General features: G+C 47.5%; 1 protein-coding gene across 1 annotated transcript in view; it reads left to right on the top strand.

The window, feature by feature from the left end:
* TGFBI (transforming growth factor beta induced) overlaps nucleotides 1–7619 on the top strand; it is a 34899-nt gene extending 27280 nt beyond the window's left edge. The window contains exons 12-17 of the mRNA XM_054489201.2: nucleotides 454–584; nucleotides 2880–3004; nucleotides 4627–4729; nucleotides 5293–5372; nucleotides 6456–6480; nucleotides 6979–7619. Coding sequence (XP_054345176.1) covers nucleotides 454–584; nucleotides 2880–3004; nucleotides 4627–4729; nucleotides 5293–5372; nucleotides 6456–6480; nucleotides 6979–7019 — 505 coding nt within the window. The 3' untranslated portion in view covers nucleotides 7020–7619. The remainder of the gene's footprint in view (nucleotides 1–453; nucleotides 585–2879; nucleotides 3005–4626; nucleotides 4730–5292; nucleotides 5373–6455; nucleotides 6481–6978) is intronic.
* Nucleotides 7620–14650: the final 7031 nt, after the last annotated feature.

Below are 14650 nucleotides of genomic sequence, written 5' to 3' on the forward strand. Positions count from 1 at the left end.
TTTTCTTGCCCTGCTATCTCCATTTCTGACTTGCTCATTCACCTCGGGGTGCTGTCACATTGAATGTTTCCCTGTCACTGACTTCAGCCACCTGCACAAGGGCCTGGAGACCACACCTCTCTGCCCTCCCAGAATCATATCCCTGGAGGCTCAGCTAGTCTCTGGGTCATCCATACCTCTGCCCTTTCTTTTCCCTCCTTTTTCCTGTGGCCTCTGACCTCTGGCCATTTAAAAGAGCTTAGCATTTTTGCTGGATGGAGAGGAGATGGAGCCTGGAATCACTCCCTCTTTGTGCATAGGGAGGGCATGAAAACCAAGGTGTGTGCATTCCAGTGGCCTGGACTCTACTATCCTCAGCGGTGAGGTATTTAAGGAAAATACCTCTCGGCCATGGTGAGGTATTTAAGGAAAATACCTGTTGACAGGTGACATTTTCTGTGTGTGTATCTACAGCATGCTGGTAGCTGCCATCCAGTCTGCAGGACTGACGGAGACCCTCAACCGGGAAGGAGTCTACACAGTCTTCGCTCCCACAAATGAAGCCTTCCGAGCCCTGCCACCAAGAGAACGGAGCAGACTCTTGGGTAAAGACCAACTTAAGTACACATCTCCATTTTTCTAAAGTAATGATCCCTCAGGGCCCCAGCAGCAAACAGTTGGCACATCAAGGATTGACTTGAAGAGATTTAATGACAAGACTATTTGTGGAAGAGTGGGCGGGACTAAAGGAACTAGCAAAGGATGAGGCCAACCAGGGACTAGCAACCCTGGGAAGCCTTTACTACCCCTAGGCCTGGGGGAATGGGAGGATGAGAGCAGGAACCAGGGAGGTCATGAGCCTTGAACAAGGGCACAGAACAGCAGCCAGAGCCATGTGCAGCCAGCCACTGTCAGAACCATGCAAGGGGGACCACTCAGTGCCCCAGCCTCCCTCTCAGACAGTTGCTATCTGGGTCTCTCGTTGGCTGATGCGAGAGCAGGAGGGAGCCCACTGATGCAGTTCATAGAGCTCAGCCTCCTGGGCAGGAAACCAGGCAGAGAAGAGTAGAAAGGAATTGAGGGTGGCTGCGACCAGCCCAGTCACTGAGGCATGTTTCCCACTGGAGACCTATGAGCACAATGATAATAAAGCCAGTTACCTGCATTGACTATCCCTCCAGACAAAAGCTTTCCCAAGAAGTTAGTCATGGCTCTGAGAGATCTAGTTGAGGATGTTTGGCAGGAGATCTAGTGGTTACGAGTGGCTAAGAAAAATGAGGAAGGTAAGGGTATCTTGCAGCCTGTGTTGTGAGGATTAAATAGGATGCCACACACAGGGTCAGGCAGACAGCCTGGTCAATAATAGCCATGACGATGGGGGTGGGGGGAGCAGGAATGGGAGTTGCAGTGATTAGCTCAGATGCATGCCTGTGAGAGATGCTTCCACTCTCACAGAAAGATGAGACCAAGGAAAAGGAGGAGGAAGAGGAAGGACCTTGACAAACCTTGAGGCCCACATTGTCTACACCTCCCTTCCTGCTCTAGAGCAGAATAGAAAGTTCAGGTTGCAGGCAGCTCTAAGTTGAATTTGTGTCCTGTTTAATTTTCTTTATTGCTAAATGAATGCCTGTGTCTGTGATGCTGACGTATGTTCCTAAGGAGAGGGGAGAAGTTCATTCTGAACATAAACTTTTCATCCTCTCTCTGTCCAGCAAGAATGGAATATTCCCCAGGTGGCCTGAGCCAGCTTGGCTTTCTTTTTGTTTTCAATTATGTGGGAGTTGAGGAAGGGGGATGGGAAAAGCTTCCCAAACACACCCTCCCCCAGGCCTGAGGCACCCCTAGGGGACAGAGAGTGTTAGAGGTTGGTCCAGGTGTTAGAGATATTGAAAGGACATCCCATGTACCCCAGGGGCTGGTGTGGCTATGTACTTCCAGGCAATATTTTGTGGAAGGGGAACCTCGTCAGCTCCAGGTTGTGAATGTTTGAAAATCAGTTGGTACCCAGTGGCTTCATCCTCTGGCACGAATGTGGATTTGTCAATAACCAAGTGAACTCTCCAAAATATGTTAAAACTTCCTCCCTTCTCGGTTTCAAGATGCTGGAAATAGCTGTTCATAAGCCCTGGGGAAATTTAGCCATTTGGCTGGTAATGGGAGTATCCAAGATGAGAGGGCAGCTGGAAACTTTCGGAATGACCTCCCACACTTAATTTGGGAAATGCCTCTGCACCTTTATGGGCAATCAGATGCCTGCCCCAGTTGCTGGAGACACTGATGTGGGCTGAAAGGAATGCTGAGACGTGACAAGGAGAGATGCTGCGGAGGGAATATCCCCCTCAGCCCTGACCTCATCGGCTCCATGGCTCCTCCACAGTACAGCTGTCTGCTCTTTTAAGTTCTCCCTTCAGGAAATAGCCGTCTCAAACAGAATGTGCATTTGAGGGCAGAATGTGTAAATATTGCACTACTGTGTTATAACCGTCAGGAGCCATGCTGATGATGAAACGTCCCAGATGCCGGTGCTGGAAAGGTCCCTGGCTTTCCAAGCAAATATTTATCTCATGGAAACATGAGTCATACTGACAGAGGAGTATGGATTAACTCCTTCTCAGCAGCCAGGGAGCCCAGCATCCCAGAGAGCATATTTAACCCAGAAGCCAACTGACTGCCGGGGCAGATTTGTGGTCATGAACATGTGCTTTGTGTCCTCTGACCATTAGACAGATTGTGGGTCACAACGTTGAGTATACAGTGGGAGCTTAATAAGTGCTTATTCTCTGGGCAGGGAGTTCTTCATTTCAGGGGTGACCACTTACGTCTTCTACTCTGGGCCCTCCTTGACCAGGCTAATTACCATTCTTGGGATTAACTCTATCTCCTTTTCCCGCAACCTGCAGGAGATGCCAAGGAACTTGCCAACATCCTGAAATACCACATTGGTGATGAAATCCTGGTTAGTGGAGGCATTGGGGCCCTGGTGCGGCTAAAGTCTCTCCAAGGTGACAAGCTGGAAGTCAGCTTGGTAAGTGTCCTGCAAATCAAAGGCTGGCTGTGCCCTGCCACCAGGGCTCCAGGACATATCTCACCCCCAGGATGGCATTATACACACACAACCTTCAAGATGCAGCCCGAATCTCTGAGTGTAATTCGTCCAAAGAAAAAGAGAAAAGAGAAGAGGGTCTTCAGGGAAATCAAGTGAGATCATAGTTAGACATGAGTAAGAACTTCCAGATTTACAAGGGAATAGAGCATCTGATTTGGCATCTGAAAGAGGCTATTAGATATTCCTTCTCTTAAGGAGGTGGTAGGCAACTAGTTACGTGACTGAAGAGATCAGTCTCTACTCATACCATCCCACCCCTGAAACCCAGGGGTTCACTGAGTTGTACCATGAACCAGACCATCCCAAGAGGCTTTTTGAGTTCTGACACTTGCTCTGTGAGCCTTCCCTTGCTCTGCACATTGATGATATAACTTTGTAACTGCACTAAGAGTGTTCCTAAAGCAGATAGCCAGCCGAGCTCCAGAAATCTCCCTGGCTGCACCTGCAGAGGCCACTGACCCCTCTGTGGAGGGACCACTCTTCAGTGTGTGGCTGGCTTCTACTCTCTGCTCCTCTCTCCTGGTCTTCAGCCATCCGTTGCTCACCAGTTTCTCACCAGGAGCATAGGAAGATGTGCATGTAGGGAGGTAGGCACGGGGATGACTTGTTTGACTTTAGCAGGTCATTCAAGAATCTCCTCGCACCTGGTTTCAGATGCTGGGGTCCTGTCTGTCAAAGGCTTCTGTGCCTCCTACCCCCTTGAATTTGTCACATGGACCCTTCAGGAAGGCCTGAGATAGATTTGCCCTGGGTGGGCCTCCTATGAGAAAATCTTAAGTCAGGCACCCAGGCAAAATGGAAACAGCCTTTTGCCCAGAGCAGGAAGCCTGTCTTCCATTTCCAGCTGTTCCACCTACTTAGCTTAAAAGAGGCACTTCACCTGTCTTCAGTCTCAGTCTCATCTTCTGTGGAATGGGACAATAATATCTACTCTCCTTATCATACACTGCTGTGAGGACTGAGTGGATCACACAAAAAAGCATTATGTAAATTGCAATGTGCTAAATCCACACAGGAGATTTGAATTAATCCACCACACTGAGGGTCTGTCAAGGGCAGGGACTGTTTCATTCACCAGAGTATCCCCAGTCTTACACAGGACCTGGCATATGAAAAGTGTTCAGTAGGCCGGGTGCAGTGGCTCATGCCTGTAATCTCAGCACTTTGGGAGGCTGAAGTGGGCGGATCATCTGAGGTCAGGAGTTCAAGACCAGCCTGGCCAACGTGGTGAAACCCCATCTCTACTAAAAATACAAAATTAGCCGGGCGTGGTGGTGCATGCCTGTAATCACAGCTACTCGGGAGGCTGAGGCAGGAGAATCACTTGAACCCAGGAGGCAGAGGTTGCAGTGAGTCGAGATCACGCCACTGCACTCCAGCCTGGGCAACAAGAGTAAAACTCCATCTCAAAAAAAAAAAAACCAAAAACAACAAAAAAAAAGAAAAGTGTTCAGTAAACACTTGCTGAGTGAATAAAATAAATGTATAAATGTATAAATAAATGCTCTACTTTCAACCACTACTCTCTGTTTTTCTTTTAGAAAAACAATGTGGTGAGTGTCAACAAGGAGCCTGTTGCCGAGCCTGACATCATGGCCACAAATGGCGTGGTCCATGTCATCACCAATGTTCTGCAGCCTCCAGGTAAGTGTCGCATCCCCACTGACTCTGCAGCCAGTCCTTTTCTCCATGTGGCAGTTGGTGGAGAGAAGAAAAACTGTTCTAAACAATGATCAGAATAACATGTAATTGTGATAGTTAAACTGTGCCTATGTGACTGATTGCAGAGTGAATTGGGAGCTGTTGGTTTTGAATACACCACACTAAGGAATGTGAGGACACATTGCTCTTTGCGGAGTTGCCCAGCTATATTAGCTCCCCTCGGACACAGCCCAGTTTTCTGTATTCGTGTGGATGCTGTCCGCGCGATTCCCAGCACTCCTCTTACAGCATCTCACCTCAGTGTATGTTCCTTGCCTCCAGTGCAGTTGAACCTCAGTCCTTCCTCTCCTCATGTGTGCATTCACCTTTCTTGGTGCTCTCTCCCCATGGGCCAAGTTCTACCATGAGTTATGAAACATTATAGAGAAAATATGTCTTTGGAAATGTGAGCCAGAAAGCCCACCGGTGCCCCTCAGTCACGGTTGTTATGAATGACATGCTAATGATTTCACTCTGGTCAAACCTGCTTTCTCTCTCCTCTTCAGCCAACAGACCTCAGGAAAGAGGGGATGAACTTGCAGACTCTGCGCTTGAAATCTTCAAACAAGCATCAGCGTTTTCCAGGGTAAGATGCCTGCTAGGTTTGCACCTAGCCTGAGCAGCCTCAGGTCCTCTGTTTGGGCCATAGAGGAGCCTCTCCAGCCCCTGTCTTCCTTGGCTGCTTCCCAGGGCTCTCTTAAAACTTCTCCCCACTCCCACTGGGGCATCCTCAGCCCCAGCGTGTGTCAAATTCAGAGTAAAGAACCCAGGCAACTCCCAGGCTTTCATGGGCCAAAGCGCAGGCTTTCACACAGAGGCCTCTGAGCCTCAGATCATGGGGTAGTCACTGCTGGAGAGAACAGACATAGCTCTGGAAGCCATCTGCCCAAGAGGGCAGCCCATCCCAAGTTCATCTTACAGTGGCCAGGCCTGCCCTGAGCCGGGGCCTCTGGGTCACTCTTCTGCTGTCCATGGCATTGCCCATCCTGGGTGAGGCTAGGGCTCTCCTGGGCACTGTGTGGATTCTGGATACAGGGATACTGGGCTCGCTATGTGTGTGGAGCCATCCCTTCCTTGCCCCAGCCCCACCTCCCTCTCAAACCCTCTCTGGCTCTTTCTGAGCTTCCTTTCCTGCTCCCCAGCTTGCCTGGTGCTCAGTGCCCTGCTTGGCTCTTTTGCTGCTTCGGGTCAGGTGGAGCCTCTTGGGAATGTGAGGTTCCTTACAGAAAGATTGCACTTCAAGAGGAGAGGCTGCAGGGAGCTGTCCTGAGCCCAGAGGCCTGGAGCTTACTGTGTCACTTTACTTTTGTACACAGGGGTCTCCTTAGTGCCCTCGAGAAGGATTCTTGGCCCTGATCTCCTCCTCCTGAGGCCACCTCTGTGCAGCCCCAGCTCCCTCAACTCTAGGCTGTAGTCTCAGTGGGAGAGCCTGGCTTGGGAGTCTCCTAGGAATGTCCACCTGAAGCCACACTTGATAGGGGCTTGCACAACTTATGTCTGCCAAGGCCACCTGAGGAACTCCCTGGTGCCTATAAGTTCCACCTTCCCCTTCCTCTTCCTCGCCCCAGCATTTTTTCTGAGTAGGGGTGGCAATGGGCAAAGCCATTGTCATAAGCAGTTGCAGGTATAACTTTCACTAGAAAACCTGACACCTTGTGTTTTCTTTCAGGCTTCCCAGAGGTCTGTGCGACTAGGTAAGTCTGGTCTGGGTTTGAAGTCATTGCAGACCTGTTTAGGCCTTACCCCCAAGCAAGCCCAAGCCTGCCATCTGCTGTATATAGATAAGAACACCATGGTGCAGTAAAACAAGCCTGGCCTTTGGAGTCAGAACAGCAGGGTGAATTGGGGTCAGTCCCAGAGCACCCCATTTCCTTCTCTGTAAGATGGAGATAATAAGAGTAACAACCTTTTAGGGTTAATGTGAGTTTTCAGCTTAGGAAGTCTGAGAATATTGCAAAGGGCTTGGCAGGAGCCCATGGTGAGGATCTAGTTCCAAGTTGATAGGTACAGAAAACCAGAACATCGGGCCTTGAGTAAAGAGTGAAGTTTCACAAACCACAAAGCACCTGCTGTGTGCAGGAGAGCATGGCAGAAGGAGGCTGCTTGGCCTTGGTCCTTGAGATTCTGACAGTGTCCTAGACAGACATGGGGAGATCTGCACCTATTTGACGTTACAAACTTCTCTTTTTCAGCCCCTGTCTATCAGAAGTTATTAGAGAGGATGAAGCATTAGCATGAAGGACTACAGGAGGGATGCACCACGGCAGCTCCCCGCCAATTTCTCTCAGATTTCCACAGAGACTGTTTGAATGTTTTGAAAACCAAGTATCACACTTCAATGTACATGGGCCACACCATAATGAGATGTGAGCCTTGTACAGGTGGGGGAGGAGGGAGAGAGATGTACTTTTTAAATCGTGTTCCCCCTAAACATGGCTGTTAACCCACTGCATGCAGAAACTTGGATGTCACTGCCTGACATTCGCTTCCAGGGAGGACCTATCCCAAATGTGGAATTGACTGCCTATGCCAAGTCCCTGGAAAAGGAGCTTCAGTATTGTGGGGCTCATAAAACATGAATCAAGCAATCCAGCCTCATGGGAAGTCCTGGCACAATTTTTGTAAAGCCCTTGCACAGCTGGAGAAATGGCATCATTATAAGCTATGAGTTGAACTGTTCTGTCAAATGTGTCTCGCATCTACACATGGCTTGGAGGCTTTTATGGGGCCCTGTCCAGGTAGAAAAGAAATGGTATGTAGAGCATGTAGAGCTCAGATTTCCCTATTGTGACGAGCCATGGTGTGTTTGTAATAATAAAACCAAAGAAACGTACGTCCCATGTGCATGGTACAGTGTGCTGGCCTGAGGCCGTCATGCTCCTCCACACCTCAGTTCCGCTCTGGAAAAGCTCAGAAAGGAGCCCTGAGGGATGGTTTTGGGGAGATTCCAGCAGCCAGCCCTCAGACACCCAGACAACTCATGGGGGTTTGAGCCTGTCTTTGCCAAACAGGTTTTCATTTCACCCTCTTCTGGTCTTGGGGTTTCAAGTTTTCAGTGTTGCCTTCACCCCGCACTTTATTCCTCTTATTACTTGGAAGTCCCTTCCCTCCAGCATGGTGATCCCCTGCCTGTGTGCTGGACTTTTGAGTCCTCAGCACCAACCTGTGAAGTGGTTGCCAGCACAATCCCATTATATAGATGAGGAAACCAAGGCCCGGTGAAGGGAGAACCACCGGCAGCATGTAAAATAGCTGAGCTGGTACTGGAACCCACACCTCCTGACTCTCAGGGACCACCACTGACAACAGAACAAGTCCAGGTTTTCCAGGCCCATCCCCTCTGTGCCAACCCACGTTCAGATTCCTTCCCCGGCTCCTGTAATCTCTGGCATCCAGAATATCCTCAGCACTCTGGGAGGTGGTATCATGTGGCTGTGGTGCTGTTGCCCTCTACCTGTGTGGCCTGGGGCCAGTCATGTGACCTCCCAGGGTCTCCTCTTCTGTAATAGGCAGATGACTGTCACATCTACTTCATGGGTCCGTCGTGAGGATGAAATGAGATGATCTATATAAAATGCTTGGTACAGCATTAGGTGGCCTTATTTTTATCCTGCTGTCTGGGACTGCTCAGGATCAATGCACCTGAGAGCCTTTATTTGTGTCTTTCCCACAGGTGGGCTGGCCCACTTTCCTGGAGAATGGGACAGACCTCCTTCCCACCCACACCACCCTCTGGCAAGGCTGATTCACTCCAGCAGGCGGAGCTCGTTTCACTTCATAGAACCAATGACCCAAAGATATATCCCCAGCACTACTGCTGGTCAGTCCACTGCTGCTGGGAATACAGCAATGGTAGTGGCAGACAGAGGCCCTCTCTTAAATAGCTTCCAGTCTGAGGAAAGACAGATATGACATCAATCCATTAAAATCATTCATCCATTGGTTCCACAAATATTTGTTGAGGGCTACCTATGTGCATCCCCATGTTAGACCCTGAGGAATAGACATGTCATTCTCATGAGGCTTCTCTACTGATGGAGGGGAAGAGAATTGTCAACCAGATAATGGCACTACAGCCTGTGTGTTCTTAGTGACTCTGAGGATAGCACTGTGGTTCTGTGACAGATAATGAAGGATTTGGAAGCAGGAATGCCTAGGAGCTCCCAGAAGTGGGAAGAGATGAAAGGAATGGAAGGAACTTACCTGAAGGGGAAGGCATCAGGCTAGGAAACCAAGGGAGAAGGTGTCCTGAGAGGTAAGGCTTAACCTTGGGTGTGCATTCGGTCCCTGTCACTCTCCCATAGCTCTGTCCTGCTGTTCCCACCTCCCCGGCAGCCATGCGGGCTTGGGCGGCTAGTGAGGGCCTTGCTCATGCTGGGTATCCTATGCTATGCTTCACTTTGAGCACCCAAAATACACACACTGCACTTTACCAAGATGACCTCGGAAACCAAAGAAGTGATCAGCATAAGTTTTAAAGACCCTTAAATTTAAAGTAAAAATCACTACAGGATCCATTATAAATGCCAAACACTAAGATGTGTGTTTCCACTTCTCCCCTTCATTTGTCCCTGCTCTCCCTGCCGTGACTTTGCCCCACCACCTAGTAATGTGGGCTCCACTCTATTCTCCAAACTCTCCCTGGAGAGCAATCCTCCTTGTGGTTGAGGACCAGGCGCAGCCTTCCCCTCCCACCAAAGAAGGTCAAATTCCCTTTTTTGGTTCCTAACCACCCACACCCCTTCTTTTCTCATGAAGACTCGGGCTAAGCATTCACTAGGGCTGCCATCTGGAGGATGGACCCTTAGAGCTGAGGGGCCAGCACTGTGTGTTTCCAGGGGTGGGTGATTTTGGGGAGGGAGGTGTGCCTCACCCCAACAGAAGGCCAGAGGGTAGCCCAAGCTAGAAGGAGGTCGCCTAGGCCTTGCCTGAGCCTTGACCACTGAGCCCCAACCAAGGAAAGGAAGGAGAGGAAGAAGGGGAATGGGCTCTTCTTAGTCCACTTCTGTCTTTGCTGTCACTCTGGGAGTACAAAGCCTTCTGGGATGTAGAGAGGACTGCAAAGACCCTCAGCATTGGGCCCTGAGGCCTCCCAGGATGGGGTATGCCTTTCCCACACAGGGGACAGGGGTGGCCTAAACCTGGCCACATTGGCCAACTGAGAGGCCAGCTCAGCCATGGGGCCAGAGAGGCCTGCTGTATTGGGCTATGCACCTATGCGCATTATTTTTTCTATTACTTACATTGATACTATGACACAGGTAAGTACTATTAAAATTCTTATTTTACTGCTGCAGAAATAGAAGCTTAGAGAGCTAAAGTAGTTTGCCAGGTCACAGAATAGGAAGAGGCTGAAACACAAATCCAGCCATTCTTAACCACGCTTCTCCCTTCTGCCCAACTATACCAGAGGCCAGGAGAGGTAGCCAAGGCAGCCATGGACAAGCAGACATGAATGCCAGGTGGTCAGAAGGGCTCAAAACCCCCTACCCTCCTGAGAAGCCCCTGCAGGCCAGGTCTCTGCTTGCACAGCCTAGAACATAACTTGTTTCTATGGTGCCAGGGCATTAAGAAGAATTAGCAATAGCCATGAGTGCCCCAGAACTCATGTCTGGAAAAAAAGAGAGGAAAATACCTCTGTGCTTGAAAGCATAATTCAGTGTTATGCTCTTAGAAGAGCTGCCTGGAATATTATGCTCAGAACTCTTTTCAAAGCCAGGAGAGAAAGCCATGGAATGAGGGATGGGCCTGAAGCCCTGTCCAGAGAAGTCAAATGAGGCCACCATGGGCCATCCCTATCTGGCAGGGAAAGAAACTCATCCATTCCAGAAAGCCAGAGAGCCAGTCCAGAGAATAAGTGGTGGGTGGAGAAGAGAGGAGTCTGGGACAACCTCTACACACACGCACATTCATTCACACACACACACACAAACACACACACACACACATGCATGCACACACACCCCTGCATGGGAAAGCGAAGACACAGCCTTAGGCAGAGAAAACATGCACAGCACACCCACTTGTGGTTGGGGAGAGGACTCCAGGACCTGGAGGTAGAAGGCAGCAGCCAGGGCTCTGGCCTCAGGCCTGTTAGGGGAGGCTCCCCAGAGCTGCTGCAACCTGTCACCCATGCAGGCCCTAACAGTCCCTGCAGTGCTGGAGCTCACCATCATTTGGGGAGGCGATGGAGGTCACTGAGACCTGAAGAATGAAGAGGGTGAGGAAGAGAATTCAGTCTGAAGAACAGTGTCATAAAGGCTCTGAGACAATGTGAGAGAGTTTTGTGTGGCTAGAGAGAAGAGAGACAATTCCTCTGGTGAGAAGTTTGGGAGCCAGACTGTGCTGGGCCTCGTAGGCTAAGTACTATCATAATTAGTATTAAGAATTTTAGACATTATCCTTAAGACAATGAGAAGCCACTGGAGGGTTTTAGTTGGGGGAGGGAGATAGAGAGGGGTGTGCAATGATCAGATATATATTTTATATTTAGTAAAATATACATGGCATAGAATTTACCACTTCAACTATTTTAAGTATACAATTCAGTGGTATTCAGTACATTTCCCATTGTTGTGCAACCAATCTCTTCATCTTGCAAAACTGATCTGTTCCGTTAAACACTAACTCCCCATTCTCCCTTCCCTTCTGCCCTTGATAATCTCTGTTCTATTTTCTGTCTCTATGAATTGGAGTTCTCTAGGTATTTCATGTAAGCGGAATCAGTATTCGTTCTTTGAGACTTGCTTATTTCACTTAGCATAATATCTTCAAGGCTTATCCATGCTGTAGTGTGTGTCAGAATTTCCTCCCTTTTTGAGGCTGAATAATATTCCATTGCATATATATACCACTCGCTTTGTTTATCCACTCATCTTTTGATGTACATTAGGCTTGCTTCTACCTTCTGGCTCTTGTGAATAATGGTGCAATGAATGCGGGTGTACAGATGTCTGTCAGAGTCCCTGTTTTAAATTAGTTTGGTTATACCCAGAAGTGGAATTGATAAATCATATGGTAATTCTATTTTTAATTTGGGAGGGGGGGAATTGCTATAATGTTTTCCATAGTGGCTGCACTATTTTACATTCCCCCCAACAGTGCACAAGGCTTCCAGTTGCGCCACATCCTCTCCAATACTTGTTATTTTCTGGTTTTTGGTAATAACCATTCTATTGAATGTGAAGTGATATTTCATTGTAGTTTTGATTTTGTTTTGTTTTTTAATTATTAGTGATGTTGAGCCTCTTTTCATGTACTTATTGGTCATTTATATTTCTTCTTTGGAGAAACGTCTATTTGATTCCTTTGCCCATTTTTTAAATGTTTTTTTTTTTTCTTTTTTAGTTATTACACTTTAGGAGTTCTTTATGTACTCTGATATTGATTCCTTATCAGACATATGACTTTCAAATACTTTCTCCCATTCTGTGGGTTGCCTCTTTACTCTGTTGTTAGTGTCCTTTGATGCATAAACATCTTTAATTTAGACGAAGTTCACTATATTTATTTATTCTTTTATTGCCTGTGCTTTTGGTGTCATGTCCAAGAAATCATTGCCAAATTTAATGTCATGAAGCTTTTCTCCTGTTTTCTTCTAAGAATTTTAGTTCTTACATGTAGGCCTTTTATTCATTTTTAGTTCATTTTTGTATATGAAATAAGGAAAGGGCCCAACTTCATTCTTGTTTTCCATGTGGCTACCCCATTTTCCACATGGCTACCCAGTGCTGGGAAAAGATTGTCCTTTCTCCATTGAATGATCTCAGCACCCTTGTTGAAAATTATTTGACCATACAGGCAAGGGTTTATTTCTGGGCTCTCTACTCTATGCCATTGGTCTGTATGTCAGTCTTTATGCCAGTACCACACTGTTTTGATTATTGTAGCCTTGGTGTAAGTTTTAAAATTAGTAAGTATGAGTCCTTCAACTTTGTTCTTCTTTTTCAGAATTGTTGTGGCTTTTGGAAATTCCTTGAGATTTTGTATGAATTTTAGGGTAGATTTTTTTCTGTCTGCCAAATATATCATTAGGATTTTGATATGGATTATATTGAATCTGTGGATCACTTTGAGTACTATTGACATTTTAATAATAGTAAGTCTTTCAATTCATGAACATGGGATGTCTTTCCATTTATTTGTATCTTCTCTAATTTATCTCAACAATTTTTTTGCAGTGTTCATTGTACAAGTCTTTCATATCCTTTGCTAGATTGATTCTTAAGTGTTTTATACTTTTTGATGCTATTATACATAGAATTGTCTTCTTAATTTTTAAATATGTTTTTAAATGGTTGTTTTGGTTTTTGTGTGGAAAGTGGGTTGAAGTGGAGGGTAGGAGTAGCAGCTGGGAAGCCAATTAGGAGGCCGTTACAGTCATCCAGGCAAGACATGATGGAGGACCATGGTGGTGGCACTAGAGATAGAAGGACACAGAGGAACTTGAGACATATTTTGGAGGTAGAACAGATAGGACTTGAATATGGGTTGGAGGAGGAACATGAGAGAAAGGGAGGATTCAGGAACAGTAACAAGGTTTTTGCCTTAAACAGCCAGCTAAAGGGTTATGCCATTTTTTTTTCTAAAATGCAGAGCAGGGAAGAAGCTACTGGTAAAAAAAACAAACAAACAAACAAAGAGTCTACTTTGGATAGTTTAAGTTTGGAAAGCCAATTAAAAATCCAAGTGAGATGTTAAAAAAAGCTGTTAGATATTCAAACCTAGAGTCAAGGAAGAGGTCTAAGCTGAGATGGAGTATTGGGGAGTTAGTACATATAGGTGCTATTTAAAAAGAGTGACTGGATGTGATCTCCCAGGGAGAGAGTGTAGAGAGAGAAGAGAGCCTGAGACAGAGCCTTGGGTAGCTCCAGCATTTGGAGATCTGGAAGAGGAAGAAAAACCTGCAAAGGGGTCTGATAATATGTGTATGGAATCCTAGAAGCTGAGGAAGGATAGCCTTTTAAGGACAAGCATCAACTCAGATGAATTATTGATGTGTCTGATGGGTTTAGCCATGTACATGTCATCAGGAGCCATGGCAAAAGCATTCTCAGGGGAGATGAGAGAACTGACTCTGGGCTGGGAGGAAAGGGAGCAGGAGAGAAGGATACATTTTCTGCTGTGAGTGTTTGAATGGATGCCATTTTTTAGGGATTGAGAACCCCACAGGCATATGAAAACCCAGAAGTCTACTCGTTCAGTCTTACCCTTCATGTCAGATCAGCAGTTCTTTCTTCTAAACCCCCGTGCATGTGCCGCCATAGCCCTAAGGACTTATTTGAGTTAATTCCCCACTTCTTGTTAGGCCTTCCCTGCTAGGAGGTGAGCTGCTCAAAGGTATGTAGGGACTCTGCCCAGTGCCTAGCATAGGGCCTGGCACACAGTACGTATTCAAAAAGTGTTATCTCAGAGCCTGGTTTCCAGAGAACAAATGATTCTTTCAGTCAACAAGGTGTGTTTCCAGAGAACAAATGGCTCCTTCAGTCAACAAGGTGAGCTCAGGCCCCTGTTGCCTCAAAAAGGAAGAGGAGGCTTCTCCAGACCCTTGAGGTATCCTTCTGGGGTCTCTCACGCATGTGGGCTGGAGGAAGCCTGCAACCAGAGCTCTCCTCGGGTCTTCTCAGGAAAGCAGGGTGGCTTGTGAGCATCACCATCCCGAGGGAAGCCTCCTGCCCAGCTATGTGTGCCTCAGTCCTCTCTGGCTAAGACTCCCTAACTGAGAAAGGTCACCCCTGGGTCAGCAGGCCCCAACTCAGAGAGAACATCTGGGCCCAGAGAACAGGTAAATGGCTGCTGAGTCACACTGCAGAAGGGCTGCTTCATCTTTAGCAGGTGACTCCACCCTCTAACCCTTCTGGGGAG

This window comes from Pongo pygmaeus, chromosome 4 (assembly GCF_028885625.2).
Source record: "Pongo pygmaeus isolate AG05252 chromosome 4, NHGRI_mPonPyg2-v2.0_pri, whole genome shotgun sequence".
Classification (NCBI taxonomy): Eukaryota; Metazoa; Chordata; class Mammalia; order Primates; family Hominidae; genus Pongo; species Pongo pygmaeus.